This window comes from Phycodurus eques, chromosome 11 (assembly GCF_024500275.1).
Source record: "Phycodurus eques isolate BA_2022a chromosome 11, UOR_Pequ_1.1, whole genome shotgun sequence".
In the NCBI taxonomy this organism is placed as follows: Eukaryota; Metazoa; Chordata; class Actinopteri; order Syngnathiformes; family Syngnathidae; genus Phycodurus; species Phycodurus eques.
Window position 1 is genome coordinate 14,358,336 of NC_084535.1, and position 16,102 is coordinate 14,374,437.

At 40.3% G+C, this 16,102-nt stretch overlaps 1 protein-coding gene across 10 annotated transcripts in view; it reads right to left on the reverse strand.

Moving 5' to 3' along the window:
• eys (eyes shut homolog) overlaps positions 1-16,102 on the reverse strand; it is a 259,849-nt gene that overhangs the window by 162,358 nt on the left and 81,389 nt on the right. For 8 of the 10 annotated variants that reach the window (XM_061690335.1, XM_061690334.1, XM_061690331.1 and 5 more), the window contains 3 exons: positions 13,060-13,219; positions 4,904-5,008; positions 238-374 (listed from right to left, as the gene is read on the reverse strand). In XM_061690335.1, the coding sequence (XP_061546319.1) occupies positions 238-374; positions 4,904-5,008; positions 13,060-13,219 (402 nt within the window). Of the gene's footprint in view, positions 1-237; positions 375-4,903; positions 5,009-13,059; positions 13,220-14,571; positions 15,792-16,102 lie in introns of those variants that run through there. The other 2 variants (XM_061690336.1, XM_061690329.1) reach the window with 2 other exon arrangements.

The following is a 16,102-nucleotide window of genomic DNA, read 5'->3' on the forward strand; positions in this document are numbered from 1 at the left end:
CACAATCATATTATGGACAATTTAGACTTTTTAACTATTAACTTAAAAAGCAATGTTTTCTGGATGCGGAAGGTATCCAGTGTGCCGGGAGAAAATCCAGCAAGCATGGGGTGAACATGCACTCCACATAGAGATGTTCCAATGAGAACAAGATTGAAACAGATCTCCTGAGTGAGGCCGGCATGCTGAACACTATTGTACCATGCGGCCGACAAGGATATAAGATATTTTACTCACCTGAAGGCTTGAGGGGCAGGGCACACGGCAGGTATATTTTAGACCATCAGAAAGATCCAAACACAGAGTCTTTGGTGGACATGTGCTGTTAAGTGCACAAGCATCAATGTCCAATTCACAGTTCTTGCCAAGAAAACCTGCAAGAGGTGACTGGATACTAGTAAACGTACATACAGTAATTACCGCATTATTCAGTCACAAGAAGGGTGGGTGGCCCCTCATCTTGAAGAAATATATCAGGGAAACTATTTAATGAGTCTCTTCTCATGATGATGCATTAGGATATTGCCTAATTGTACACCATTTTCTAGATACATTTAACTTATGGAAAACTATAGCTTTTATTTAAGCAGAACATGGAGGTTTCAATATTTGTATAGCATTTCTGTTTGTACATGCAGAGCTCTTGTGGATGCACCAAGGCCAATCCAAACATAATATAGGGCTTAACCTTTTGTGGAATTACCATGAGAGGGCATTGATTTATTCAGGTAGTCATGGTTTTTGGGGGATACTCACAGACATAATATATGAGGAGACTTTTGTTGTAATGAGGCCAGCGGAACAAAAACTTTATTTAACTGCAGCTGATCTAAAATATGCATTCTTAAGTAGGGGTGTCAAATTATCGTGTTAAGAGCAATTAATTAATTAGAGTCATATCTCGTGTTTTCTTTTATCGCATTAATTTACTTTCGCAATGCAGTTCCCTACATGCAAGTTGTCCTGTGTGGCTTGTATTTGTGTTGCTTTGCTTCTTTTCTTTTTAAATTCAAGCCTCTGTTGTGATAGGTCGATTTTGCTTCCATACAAGCAGGTTTACCCTACCACATCAACACCTGCACAGCTAACATTAGCAGTGAAGACTAGCAAGCAATCGCAGAACTCTTCACCAAACTAAACTCTAGAACAGCTCGCGTATGAGTAAGTCTGAGACCGACAGGCTGACAAATGTACTATTTAATGATGAGCAATATTATTTTATAAATAGTGTGATTTTTCTTGGATCATATCTTTTGATCTGCCTCAATAATATAATCATTTTAAATGAAAATATCTGTTGAGGACTTTTCTCAACAATTTTTAGGTGAGATTAAAAAAAGAGATTAATTAGATCAATTACAGTTCATAGTTAAATAATCGTTCATTATTTTAATTGCATGTCAGCACTACTCATAATACCAAATTACACTACAATAAAAAAGAAAAAAACAAAAATAAATACATTTAGAAAAAGATATCCACTATGTATTACTTTGGCTTTAGCACATTCTCTTATAGGCCAGCCACTTATAAATTCAGTCATGTAGTGTGACTTTACTTTGCAGTGGTGTCTAAAACCCAGAGGTCTATTTTCTTGCAAGTGGAACTGGCTTTGTGGAACTTCACCATTGGGAGATGCAGCAGATGATGCGTGTGAGTGAAAGAGGCTTAGATTTACTGAGATAAAATATTCGATTTAGGCTGGAGAAGGTTCACCCTATGAAAATTCGTTACCATGGACGTGTGAACACATCGAACACCAGTTTACTCAGAGAGTTAGGGATTCCCGATTGAGGATTAGGTCAGGTTGCAAAGGCAGCAGAAAGAGAGCTTCTGGTGGCTTTGTCAGAAAAGAGAAAAGCATGAGTTTGTGTGCAAAGGAAGGTCTCCAAGTTGTCTTTATATTAAGATTTACAACAAGTGTTAAGTCAGTGAACAAACACTCTGAATTACCATTATTCACATCAAAGGCTTGGTACAAAAGGTCCACATTGTCCAACTGTCACAGAGTCAGCATTTATCAACTTTAGTAGTGCAATAGCAGATAGAGTCACACTGGGCACATAAAGTGCAACCTGTATTTTCCTAAATAAACAGAATACAGTTACCATTTCTAAATAGGGTGTGGGAAGGAGGTGTCACATTTTAACCATCCATCCATCCATCCATCCATTTTCTGAGCCGCTTATCCTCACAATGGTCACGGGAGTGCTGGAGCCTATCCCAGCTATCATCGGGCAGGAGGCGGGGTACACCCTGAAATGGTTGCCAGCCAATCACAGGGCACATATAAACAAACAACCATTTGCACTCACATTCACACCTACGGCCAATTTAGAGTCGTCAATTAACCTACCATGCATGTCTTTGGGATGTGGGAGGAAATCGGAGTGCCCGGAGAAAACCCACGCAGCCACGGGGAGAACATGCAAACTCCACACAGGCGGGGCTGGGGATTGAACCCCGGACCTCAGAACTGTGAGGCAGACGCTCAAACCAGTCGTCCACCGTGCCGCCACATTTTAACCAATGGGTCTAATTCAATTTGGTATCAGTGATGGGGGGCTGACCATGGTGTATAATGCAGGAAATCCTCAAATTGTTTATAATACTATAAAAGTTCAACAAAACAATATGTTTCCAATAAGGGTAGCTTAAATTGTGTGACTGTGTATGAGGGAAAAAAATCACTCAAAGACTTACAAAATTCTAATTTTGTTGATATCTCCATTACCATTTCAAACACAAAATTGGAACATGAACCAAATGAAAGTGTGACCTCTAAGTATATTTATGCACAAAAGTAATAGCAGATTGTCATGTTGGGATACAATTAATTCAAGGCTATATTTTGTTTTGCGGGTAATATTAGCACTAGCACCGTTTTTGTGGAATACGGTAGATACTGGTCATGTCTGTGAGGATTTCTGTGGACACTACATTTCCTCAAGTTTTTTTCTTTTCTGTGCAGGTTTGAGAATAACCTCAGGTTCTTTCAATATGAAGAGCTACATCACTGGACAGTTCAAAAGTCTGAATACAGTAACGTATGAGTGTCCTTATTTCTGCACTTGACAGCTTACAATCGTTATTCCATGTGTCATTTAAAGTGGAACTGTCCTGATTCAGACTAAAATGTGTGGTAGTCAGACCAAATTTATAGTATACATATATACAGTATAGTGCTATTCAATAGCATCAATGCAGAACCATTACTCTGTGTTTTCCATTAAGGACAATTCATCAAAAAAAAAAAATATTACTGCTTAATGATGTTTCTTTCTACCTGCAGTAAAATGCGCCATTAAAGGAGGCAAAGTGACTGCACAACACAGAGCCCTCTCAAGGGCTCCATCACTTTTCATTGCACGAATGTAAATTCAGGTCTCAGCCGGTGAGGCAAAATAAGCAATTAATGGAAAATTATTTTGATGGGAGTTTCAAGATGTATTAGCACAATTCCAATGCATTATTGGGGCCTGTTAATGAGCTTTGTGATTTCTTTCTGCTGTCAATCATGGGCCAAAGTTGTTAAACGGAGACGTATTGTCTGGAGCACTCCAGGCTTTTCATTGCTGCGTTGAATGCACAAGTGTGGACATTTTAATTATTTCTGTAAGGAGGCAGCCAGATACAAGAGTGGCTTGCGCTGATTCCTCACATGGAGACCAAGCGTCATGTTTGAATCTCTGTAATCTCAGGCCTTTCTGAATGAAGTTCAACCTGTTCTTATCTGGCTTTTCTCACATCCTGCCACAGTCACCCCAGCCCCCAAAAAAATCACCCAAAAAAATAATTGAATTGAAGGGTGTGTCCTGACTAAATTTGGTTCATAATTTAGTTCTCTGGTCCAGACCAAAGCAAAAAAAAATAAAAATAAGGCTGCATTTTGGATAAATCAATTGATACAAGATCCTCTCTTTTACTAAAACTTGGCCCGTAATACAGATGAAAAATGTGGCAAACCGACTGTCCAACATACCAACTAAGATAAAGAGCTTCTCATCCGCCTGTTGTTCTGGACTGTAATGAACAACATTGTACAGTATTTGATGAGAAGAATGAGATATTTTTGACTATTTTGCTAATATAAAAGATGTAAGCACTACGGTCGTTATATCATATTGACATCAAATGACCCACCCATCTTATTTTATTAATTCCTTTAATAACAATCCCACTTGATCAAGCAAAGTACACTATCAGATAAATTGCACCAGTTCGTTTTAACCAAGGCCAACCTTTAAGTACAACCCCAATTCCAATGAAGTTGGGACGTTGTGTTAAACATAAATAAAAACAGAATACAATGATTCGCAAATAATGTTCAACCTATATTTAATTAAATACACTACAAAGGAACGATTTTTAATGTTCAAACTGATAAATGTTCTTGTTTTTAGCAAATAATCATGAACTTAGAATTTTATGGCTGCAACACGTTCCAAAAAAGCTGAATAGAATAGAATTTGAGTGTGAATGGTTGTAAAAGTGATAATCTGCTCAGGTATGACCTCTCGTTCAAAGTGATTGGGGATAAGCGCCGATCCCCCATAATTTTGCACAGGCAGTACTGAAAATGGGAGCCGTGATGGATATTAGAATAATAAGTAACTGTGTATGTGCCAAAAAAAAATAAATCTTTAATACGTGCACAATTTAATCATGTCTATTTCCCCAACTTAATTTCCTCAGGCAAATTGTGTTTTAGCTGAGTGATGCCATTGGCAAAGGCTAATCACCGCAGGTTTTCTACGAACACTGAAAAGGCCAGAGGGTGCCTGGCTCAGACTCAGAGACCACATTCATTGGGTACGATTGTAAAAGGGCTGCATCACTGCTTGCCACCATAGCTAAAACTGGTATCTGTACAAAAAGACCTTTATTTGGCAAAACTACATACCTGTGGGGCACTGGCATTCATAGTGTCCCACCAAGTCGAAGCATGTGCCATTGTGCCGGCAGGGGTTGGAGTTACACTCGTTGAGCTCCATCTCACAGTGGGTTCCTGAGAAAAGACATTTACAAATATGCAACTAAAATGTGTCTCTTCCTAGGTGATAAAAAAAAAATTAAAAAAATTATTTCTTTGGTTAGCATAGGTAAGGTTAGATCAATACTCCCGTAGTATCAGGAGCACCAGCTGCAGTAACAATAACATAAATTCATAGTAAGCAAAAAAAAACAAAAAAACAATCATAATAATAATATAGCATATTTGCAAATATACTCGACTACTTTGCATACAAAAGGTCCTTTTTCACTTTTTTTATGCATTTTAATGTATTTTAGCTATAACTTTGTTCTTTAAATGAAACATTTTAAGGACATTGCACCTGAATCATTCTTAACAATATATTAATTCTTACGTACAGAACATACAGTACACACATTTCAGTGTCATGATTGAGCAAAATATTTATTTCATAATTTTATGTAATTCTACAGTTCTATACTTTTGTAAGATTTAAACTACCATTACATAATTTTTGTAATGATTTTCAATTTACAAACTCCACATGTTTACATTGGGAACTAATGTAAATCTACTGAGGAAAGGTTTGTTAGCTATGCTTGGACAGAGGCAATGAGGCAGGGTGCAGGTTACTTGATGGATACGTGTTTTGTGCTCTGCTAAAGCTTGGAACAGACGTGCTAGTGCTCTGTCAGTGGGAGGGAGGGGGAGCTTCGAAGCTGCAAAGATTGATATCCTCAGCAGAGTAGATGCTACAGCTCATTATAAACAAACGATGCCATGCTTTGCTTCAGCTTATGCATCTGGGAAACGCATGTACTTCTTTCTGATTGTCAATGGGTGAGCAGAGGTAGGACAGCATGGTGTATGTGGCTGGCACGTTTGCACCACAGTCGAGTTTGACTATTTTAAAATAAGGTCGAATCTTGTCTGAGTTCTTTCTTTCTTGTCTCAGTTTCTTTCTTTCAATTTGCATGATCAAACTGTGCTTGAGTGGGTTTTCTCTGGAACACCGGCTTCAAGTGTGTTGTTTGTCCAACTGTGTCCTGTGATTGACTGGTGACAATTAGTACAGTCTCGTCCATAGCAGCTCATGAAGTGATTCCATTTAGTATGTTCACTGAAAAGATTTGTTCATTTGAACGAGTTGTTTGTGAATAACCACACAACTCGAGCCCCATCTACCGAAGCGAAATCCTGCCCCCTCCCAAAAAAAAAAACAAAAAAAAAAAAACATTACAATGGATTAGGGTGCTCTTTAAATATTTTCAGTGCCCATGTGCACCTGCACACCACTTATGTGCACCCCTGTCTATAGTAGGTGGTCAGAAAACCTCTCGCATTACATTAGCAATAGTGTGTACACTTTACTTTTGTCATTATCTTTCTGTCTTTGCTGCAAACTAAAATTATCAGACAATGTTGATTTCGAAAAGTGATGTTATGCAACAGGTGCATTGTGATAGGGTTTACTTCACACATCCATTTCCTTTAGTTGTTTTGTTGTCTGTAGAATTTAATAAATATCAGGGCTGCTGTTTCAGCACCCGGAGTCTAGCCCGTGTGCGTGTGTGTCATGAGTGCTTTTCAGGGTTGACGTGTTGGAGTCTAGCAGCTGCACCTTGTTGTCCTAATTACACCTGACTGCTCTTAAGACGCTGTGGGACTCCAACTCGTCGCTAGACTATCAACGCTCTACGTCGAGTTCGTAGCCTAGCCACCTTGCCTATCTTTTTGCATCCTGAAGACATAGTGAGTTACCGCTCCCTAATTCTTGTTCTTTGTCCCCAGTCTGCCATCTGCCCTTGCTCCCTGCAAACCAGTGCTCACCTCTTGCGCCCTACCGACAACACGGACTCCTAATGTGCCAGTCCCGGATTTAGGTCTCGGAGTTCCTTTGTCCGCTGCAATAAACGTTTATTCACAAACTCACCTCCCTGTCCTCTCTGCATCTGGGTCCATCTTGCAACCTGAATCCTGACAATATAGACATTAAATGCTTTTGATTTACATCCAAAAAAAGCTTAAGAGTAAATTACAGATCGCAACTGTAGGGGTAGCAAAAAAAAGAACAAAGAAAAAAATGCACGTGTTGTGGCTGATTTATATTTTGTGAACAAGGCCAGCATAATATATGTGTAATATAAGTGTTCCAGTGTGGAAAATTAATCCTTGCTAAATAAAACCTCCATACTAACGCTTGAGCAATACACCCAGAGTTATGATTTATGATAGAGTACAGTGGGAGTTTTAAAGGCACTGCTTGAAATTAAATTGTTTTTTTTATGCTGCATGGCTGAAAAATTCAAGAGGCAAAATAATCCCAAAATGATGGAAAATGATCAAATTTATCAGTCACTAAGAGGTGCCACAGTGCATGCAAGAGACAAATTTCTATTGCTGAAGTGGGATCAGATTTTAGCAGTGAAAAAGAAGTAGAAAAGCTTGTCCATGTAGTGCTATGTAAGGGCTTATCTGACTGACGGGTGAGTGTGTCAGGGTTTAATGCTAAATCAGGGAATTTCACTACAGTGCCGTGCAGAAAAAAAATATATTTCTCTCTCTCTCTCTCTCTCTCTCTCTCTCTCTCTCTCCATTTTCTTTACCGCTTATCCTCACAAGGGTCAAGGGCTGCTGGAGCCTATCCCAGCTAACTTCGGTCGGGAGGCGGGGTACACCCTGAACCGGTCGTGCAAGGAATTTAGGGATTTCATCATCTACGGTCCATAATATCATCAAAAGGTTCAGAGAATCTGGAGAAATCACTGCATGTAAGCGGCAAGGCCGAAAACCATGCTCATCAAACACCTGTTTGGAACATCCCACAGGTGAACAGGCTAATTGGGAACAGGTGGGCGCCATGATTGGGTATAGAAGGAGCTTCCCTGAATTGCTCAGTCATTCACAAGCAAAGATGGGGCGAGTGTCACATCTTCATGAACAAGTGCGTGAGAAAATAGTCGAACAGTTTAAGGACAATGTTCCTCAACGTACAATTGCAAGGAATTTAGGGATTTTATCACCTACGGTCCATATAATATCATCAAAAGGTTCAGAGAATCTGGAGAGATCACTGCATGTAAGCGGCAAGGGCGAAAACCAACATTGAATGCCCGTGACCTTCGATCCCTCAGGCGTCACTGCATCAAAAACCGACATCAAGGTGTAAAGGATATCACTACATGGGCTCAGGAACACTTCAGAAAACCAATGTAAGTAAATACAGTTCGGCGCTACATCTGTAACTGCAACTTGAAACTCTACTATGCAAAGCAAAAGCTATTTATCAACAACACCCAGAAACACCGCCGGCTTCTCTGGGCCCGAGTTCATCTAAGATGGACTGATACAAAGTGGAAAAGTGTTCTGTGGTCCGACAAGTCCACATTTCTTTTTTTTGGGGGAAATTGTGGACGTCGTGTCCTCCGGGCCAAAGACGAAAATAACTATCCGGACTGTTATGGACACAAAGTTCAAAAGCCAGCATCTGTGATGGTATGGGGCTGTGTTAGTGCCAATGGCATGGGTAACTTACACATCTGTGAAGACACCATTAATGCTGAAAGGTACATACAGGTTTTGGAGAAACATATGCTGCCATCCGAGCAGCGTCTTTTTCATGGCCGCCCCTGCTTATTTCAGCAAGACAATTCCAAACCACATTCTGCATGTGTTACAACAGCGTGGCTTCATAGTAAAAGTGTGCGGGTACTCGACTGGCCTACCTGCAGTCTAGACCTGTCTCCCTTTGAAAATGTGTGGCATTATGAAGCGTAAAATACGACAACGGAGACCCCGGAATGTTGAACAGCTGAAGCTGTACATCAAGCAAGAATGGGAAAGAATTCCACCTACAAAGCTTCATCTATTAGTGTCCTCATTTCAAACGTTTATTGAATGTTGTTAAAAGAAAAGGTGATGTAACACAATGGTAAACATGACCCTGTCCCAACTTTTTTGGAACGTGTTGCAGCCATAAAATTCTAAGTTAATGATTATTTGCTAAAAAAAATAAAGTTTATCAGTTTGAACATTAAATATCTTGCCTTTATAGTGTACTCAATTAAATATAGGTTGAACATCAGAATCAGAATCATCTTTATTTGCCAAGTATGTCCAAAAAACACACTAGGAATTTGTCTCGGGTAGTTGGGGCCGCTCTAGTACGACAACAGACAGTCAATTGACAGTTGACAGGGGGGGATGATTTGCAAATCATTGTATTCTGTTTTTATTTATGTTTAACACAACGACCCAACTTCATTGGAATTGGGGTTGTACATAATGTACATAATAATAATGGAAGACGACCGCACGGCTATGACCAAATAGATGATACTTTGAAAATATAGCATGCCATTTCTATGCGGACTTATCATGATATATGTATATTTTTCAAACAAGTCTTCATTTCCAATATATTTAAAGATGTGCATGAGCAGCATATCTCCCCCTGGATTTGTGTCACTTATTTGATTTTAGAGCAGGCTTGTGTGGTTTATATTTAAACAAATTTCCTCCATATTCCAAGCTGATAGCTAATTAAAAAGTGGTTACCCGTATATCAGCATTCTTTCAAATGGGAACATTTTGATTATTCAAAGGGGAAGTTGACAAGCGTCCCAGAACAGGATGTGTTTGACTTGAGTCCATCATTTATGACAATTATGTTGAATTATTTATTAGTTATATTGGACCTCTAAGGTAAATTATGCCTCAGAACAAGTCTTAATCTATGTGATGACTTTTTTTTTTTCCTTGCTATATTTTCCGCCTCCTTAGTGAGGTTAGGGATAAAAAGTCATTGACAGAACAGACCTTGAGCTGGTAGCAGGCACTAGGCACTTAATCACCGTTTGTTACAAACATGGCAGTAGGAAACTAAACCTCTACAACATTGCTGACCTCACTGTGATATATTTACACTACTCGAGGTCACAGACACTTCCTAAATAGGTCGATGTGTCCTCCACATGCTCCATCTCAACCTTTAGCTTTATTTAAGTCATGGTGAGACACTGTTGAGGATTACTTCTTGGGGGTATTTTAATCAGTTTTTTAACTTAATCAGTTTTTTTTGTTAAGTTATTTTCATTTCTGCTCTCAATGCTACTTCAGTTTTGAAGTGTAATTACATCCACCATGGCTGATTTCTTCTAAGACTGTTTGTGCACCAAAAAACAGAAAATATCTTTCCAAAATTAAAGATTTGTAATCATAATCACATATACGGGGTTTAAAAGAACTTTTATCAAGATTCAAATCAATTTCCAGTAATCTGCTGTCAGCGGAATGTCAAATGACAAAATTCTTAACACAGCTGTGATAAATAGCATAAATACAGGTTGATGACATGATAGTTTGAACCCAAAATTGCAAAGTTTTGTTTTTTTATGGCTCTGTCTTTATACAAAAGTTATATGTGGATAAAATGTATTTATAAAAGTATTGTATGATAAATGTAAACACAAACAAACTTCTAAACATAGGAACTGTCATCTTTAGTAACTCTTGAAGACATCTTGTGTGTAAACAAAAGACAGTGTAGATGTTTAATATTTCTACAGGTGCTTTGTCCTGGTCTCCTGACATAGGGCCCCACCAGTCACCTGAACCGTAACGAAGTGTTTTGACCTGTTTTGCCAAATGTGGAAGTTGGTTGGGCATAACCCTTTTTTAAAGATATTTATCTTTATATTTATATTAAAAAAAAGATATTTATCTTTATATTTATATAAAAACAAGTAAAGGGCAGCTTTTACTTGATTTTTAGAACAGTCCTAAGACTTGACATAGAAATTGAGACTGCATTCTTCGGCTCAAATATTATGCCAATAAACAGTCAGTCATGTACAGTGTATGAGCTGACAAAGGCAACTTATTGACCGGACACCCTCGCATTTGCATGAATTCGAACAGACTTGTACAAACTTCTCAATATACTGTAAGAGTCGTGGGATTTTTGTTTCCATCTATCCATTTTCTGTACCGCTTATGCTCAATAGGGTCGCGGGCATGCTGGAGCCTATCCCAGCTATCTTCGGGCGAAAGGTGGGGTACACCCTCAACTGGTCGCCAGCCAATCACAGGGTACATATAAACAAACAACCATTCCCACTGACATTCACACCTACAGGCAAGTCTTCAATCAACCTTCTGTACCATGCATGTTTTTGGGATGTGGGAGGAAACCGAAGTACCCGGAGAAAACCCACGCAAGCACGGGGAGCACATGCAAACAGGTGAGGCCGGGATTTGAAACCTGGGGCCTCATGTACAAAGACTTGCGTGGATTTCCTCCTAAAACATGGCATACGCTCAAATCCAGAAAACGGCGTACGCACAAAAATATTCAGATGTATGAAACTCTGTATACTCATGAATCCAAGCACATTTCCTTCGTACATTCCAATCAACGTGGAAATGAGCGCACATGTTGGAGTCGCCGACTCCTCCCTGTCCACGCCCACATTTGAATATGCAAATCATATTTAAATTAACCCTGCACCTGAGATGCCGATCTCTGCATGATCAGAAAAAAAGTAAAATGAGCAAGGTAATGAAGAAAAAGAATTTTTCTTAATGTGAAGTTGCTCAATGAAGTGGATGCACGCAAGAACATCCTCCTTGGCACGCTGTCCTACGGCGTTAACAACACGCGAAAGAGGAGTGAATGGGACACGCTGAACTAAAAAAAGAAGTGCTCAGACATTAAGGTGGATGTGAAGCGGAGGACAGCTGCCCACCGCCAAAGTGTGGCCAAAAAAAGGCGGAAGAACCGGCGCGGAGGGCCTCACCCATTCGAGGAGAGAATCGCTGCGATCATGGGTGACGCTGCTCTCTCAGGGGTGATGGGAGGACGTGGCTGACTATGATCACCCCACAAGGTTAATACCATAAATTTTTTAGAACTCATAAAAAATGTGTTCATACAGTAACCTACACTCAGCCCTGTGAGATAAAGGTTCATGTGTAAATGTGATATGTGTGGTATTTGTAATAAATCTTTTGAATTCAAATAGAAGCACATCAGCATATCAAAGAAGATATCAAAAACTTTGACTCCTTTTTGATTACTCAATTTATTATTTTAATACACAGGAGAGGACACGCACGCTGACAAAAAAATCATGTTTTTTTTTTAGGAGAAGAGTGGTAAATTATGTCAATTTAAACACATTTTAATCATGTGCACTCGATGTACATGTTCAAATGAAGTAAATTCAAAGGACTCTTTTTTTCAGTGCATGTGCTGGAGTCACGAAGCAACTGTGAGGGCAATAGGCGCCATAAATCATCGCCTTGATCAATTAATAGGTGTCCTCACAAATATCAGTGGTTCATTAAATACACTGGTTAACAAATGAATTCTCAGTCCTTGCCTCAATTGGATTGTTGAAATCAAATGTTGCTGGGCATGAATTGTTCATCAGTGCTAATTGTTCATGTGTCTCTGGTGTGCAGATTTATTAGAACAGTTTCCCAGCATCACCTCTAAGTATCGCCAAAGCACCAAAAGCTGTAGAAACGTGCGTACGCCAGCCATGCAGTTGGCGTGAGGCACCGCACATTTCCACGGTCATGTCACTCTTGATACATCTGAACTTTGCCATGAAAAAGAACGGACGCCACGTTTTTGTGCGTACGCACCTTTTGTACATGAGGCCCCTGGTCCTCAGAACTGTGAGATGTGCTAACCAGTTATCCACCATGCTGCTGGATTTTTGTTTCCAGAACCAAAATTAGGGCCCAGGAAAAGAAAATGAAAGCCAAAGCATTTACTCTAACATTCAGAAAATAATGCAGTTTTAATGCATGAGTCTCATTGTGTGCACACATTTATAATGTTTATGCCACACACCAAATGATAAGATTAGATTCCAAATGGAAGGGACTGAATTAGCATGACTGCTTTACATGCAAAATGCAATTTTGTCTTCAAGGTGTAAAAATACTCAGTGACTCAGTGATTTAGTTACAGTATTTTCAAGATTCAACCTTTTTTTTGCAAGCATCTTTCTGAGTTTCTTCAATCAAAGACATACGTTAAGATGGTGAGGACAGATAAGACAAGGGTTTCTCACCTATGAATCCATTTGGGCATTTGCACATGTACTGTGGAGGGGACGACATCTGGCTTGTTGTAATACATGTGGCTCCATTCAAGCATCTGTTGGGTTTTATCAGGCAGGCATTGCTCACGTACTGACAAAACTCTCCCATCCATCCTGGGGTACAGATACACTGCAGCAAAAACAATGGTACAAATAACACTAACTTTACACAAACCTTTTGATGTTATCAAAGCGTGTATATATATATATATATATATATATATATATATATATATATATATATATATATATATATTATATATATATATATTTTTTTTCCATTGCAATCAGCATATTTCATAATTTATTGGAAAATGTAGCCACTCGATTTTGACTGGTGTGCTCCGGAGTCCATTCAGTGAATTTTGACCTTTATTGTCAATCATCTTGCTAAAAACATGACTTTCATTATTCAAGACTCTCCACTAGTTGCGCCACTCAGATCACGTGATTGGAAATTGGAGCGTTTATCTGCTCTATTTGTGACAACATTGTGAATCTCTGTGTCAAAACAAAGTGAACAGAATGGTGAGGTACAGACTAACCAAAAGTTAAAAACATGACTTAAAAAAAGGTTTGCACTCGTCATCTGTAGATGTGCTGTTTTGACAGTACATGAAAGATAATACTGAGATTTATGTCACATATTAAAGATTCTACTGTAACTTGCCATGAAATGTGTATCTGCACATAATTGGACATCTGACAGCAACAGTATCATTTTCTGGTGGTGGTGTTTTGATAATAATATTATCCATTTTCTGAGCCGCTTCTCCTCACTAGGGTCGCGGGCGTGCTGGAGCCTATCCCAGCTGTCATCGGGCAGGAGGCGGGGTACACCCTGAACTGGTTGCCAGCCAATCGCAGGGCACATACAAACAGACAACCATTCGTACTCACATGCACACCTACGGGCAATTTAGAGTCTCCAATTTAGATAATAAAATTATGTATATTAAAATATATTTTTATTTTGTTGTTAAAATGACTCGAAAGGACTCAAAATTTGACATGAGACTTTCAACTCGACTTGAGGGCAAAGACTTATTTGTGACTTTCAAAGCAACGACGACTTGGTCCCACCTCTGGCAGAATGTGCCCCCCACCCCTCACCTGTGATTGGCTGGCGACCAGTTCAGCGTTCAGGTCTCTCGCCCAAAATTAGCTGAAATAGGCGTGTAACGGACACACCATTAAAAGATGACACCCAGCACCCCAGTCTAGGGCTACCGCCGCTCTCTCCGCCAAGGTAGACGACCACGGAGTAGCGAGATTCAACTTCGCACACAGACGCTAAGTGAATTACAAGCCAGGAGCATCAAAGTGAGACACAGACAACTGGTTTCGAACGCCGACGCTAAATGAATTACCAGCATCAGGAGCATCAAAGCGGAGACAAAAAAAAAAAAAAAAAAAAACTGGTTTTGCACCAGAACGTTAAATTAATTAACTTCAACCACCAGCCAGCCTGGAGAGCCTCACCAACAAAGACGTCTCCTCCCTGCTGCATGCCACGACACTTGCCAGCCGAGCTGGGACAATGGACGGGGTATTAGCGAAACCCACAGGCAGCGGAAATCCACTGCAACCTGGATTCACGGATCACTTCACTGGACTTGACTGGGATCTAATATTTTAAGAATTTTACATGAACACCACAAGTGATTGTATTTCTGCAAACTTGAATATCTGATGTCAAATTTGTTGTCAACTGAACCCTATGAAATGTTTCACTCCACAACACACAACTGCTGCTTTGGAAATATTAGTGTTCTCAACAAACATACAATTGAAACATTTGTTACAGGGATTAAAGAGGATGGGCGCGGGACAATGCAAAGATGGAAAATGGTCTCGTTATCTTAAATCCAATAATTAATATTTTATTCCACTGGGTTTAAACCACAAACTAATCCTAAAATGGAAAAGTAACACTCAGAGCCGGTCCAGCTTCCCTTTTTGTCCCGAAGGTGGTGGGAAAGGGAGGGGGTGGTCAACCCCCTTTTTTGCTCTGGCCATAAAAAGGTCAGAGCTACCCATGGGCTAGAGCTTATGTCTCGTCCACCCAACTTGCCGAAGACTGGCCCAGCCAGGACGCCCCACCTTACCACGATGCCCTGCTACTGCAGGGCATCCTGCCAGTGCTCCGAGCTACCCTTTTTGGGGGCCTGGTCACACTCCGTGAGGAGGGAAGCGGGCACCACACGCCCACTCCGAACGTCTTGCGAGCAGAGACACCCGGGCTCCGACCGTCCTGCCTGGGAACCTTTTGTGCTCCATTTCGTTTTCTTCCTCCTTTCCGCCAAATCCACCTGTTTCCCGTGTGGACCGGGCTAGCCGAACACCCGGAAGCTTGACCTGCCTGTCTCAATCGTGTTTAAGACAGGTACATCCAACATTGCGGTCTACTAAAAGTACAGATTAGTGCATATCCCTCAATCCATCCATTTTCTGAGCCGCTTATCCTCACAAGGGTCGCGGGAGTGCTGGAGCCAATCCCAACCATCATCAGGCTGTAGGCGGGGTGCACCCTGAACTGGTTGCCAATCGCAGGGCACATACAAACAAACAACCATTCGCAATCACATTCACACCTACGGGCAATTTAGAGTTGTCAATTAACCTACCATGCATTTTTTTGGGATATGGGAGGAAACCGGAGTGCCCGGAGAAAACCCACACATGCACGGGGAAAACATGCAAACTCCACATAGGCGGGGTCGGTGATTGAACCCCAGACCTCAGAACTGTGAGGCAGACGCTCTAACCAGTCGACCATCGTGCCGCTGATTAGTGGATATTTGCGTTCAAATTAACGAGAACAGGAATCCCCAGCTATATGCATTGTCACTACACGCTCATCCCACCCTCACATCACAAGCCAGTTTCCTTTGCCAATACTCTGTCCTTTGTTTGTTGTGTTTGTTTGTTTTTTGTATTGTTTCCCTGTAGATTCCCCATGTTTGATCATTAAATTTTTCATAAGATTCACTACCTGCATTGTTGTGTGTGT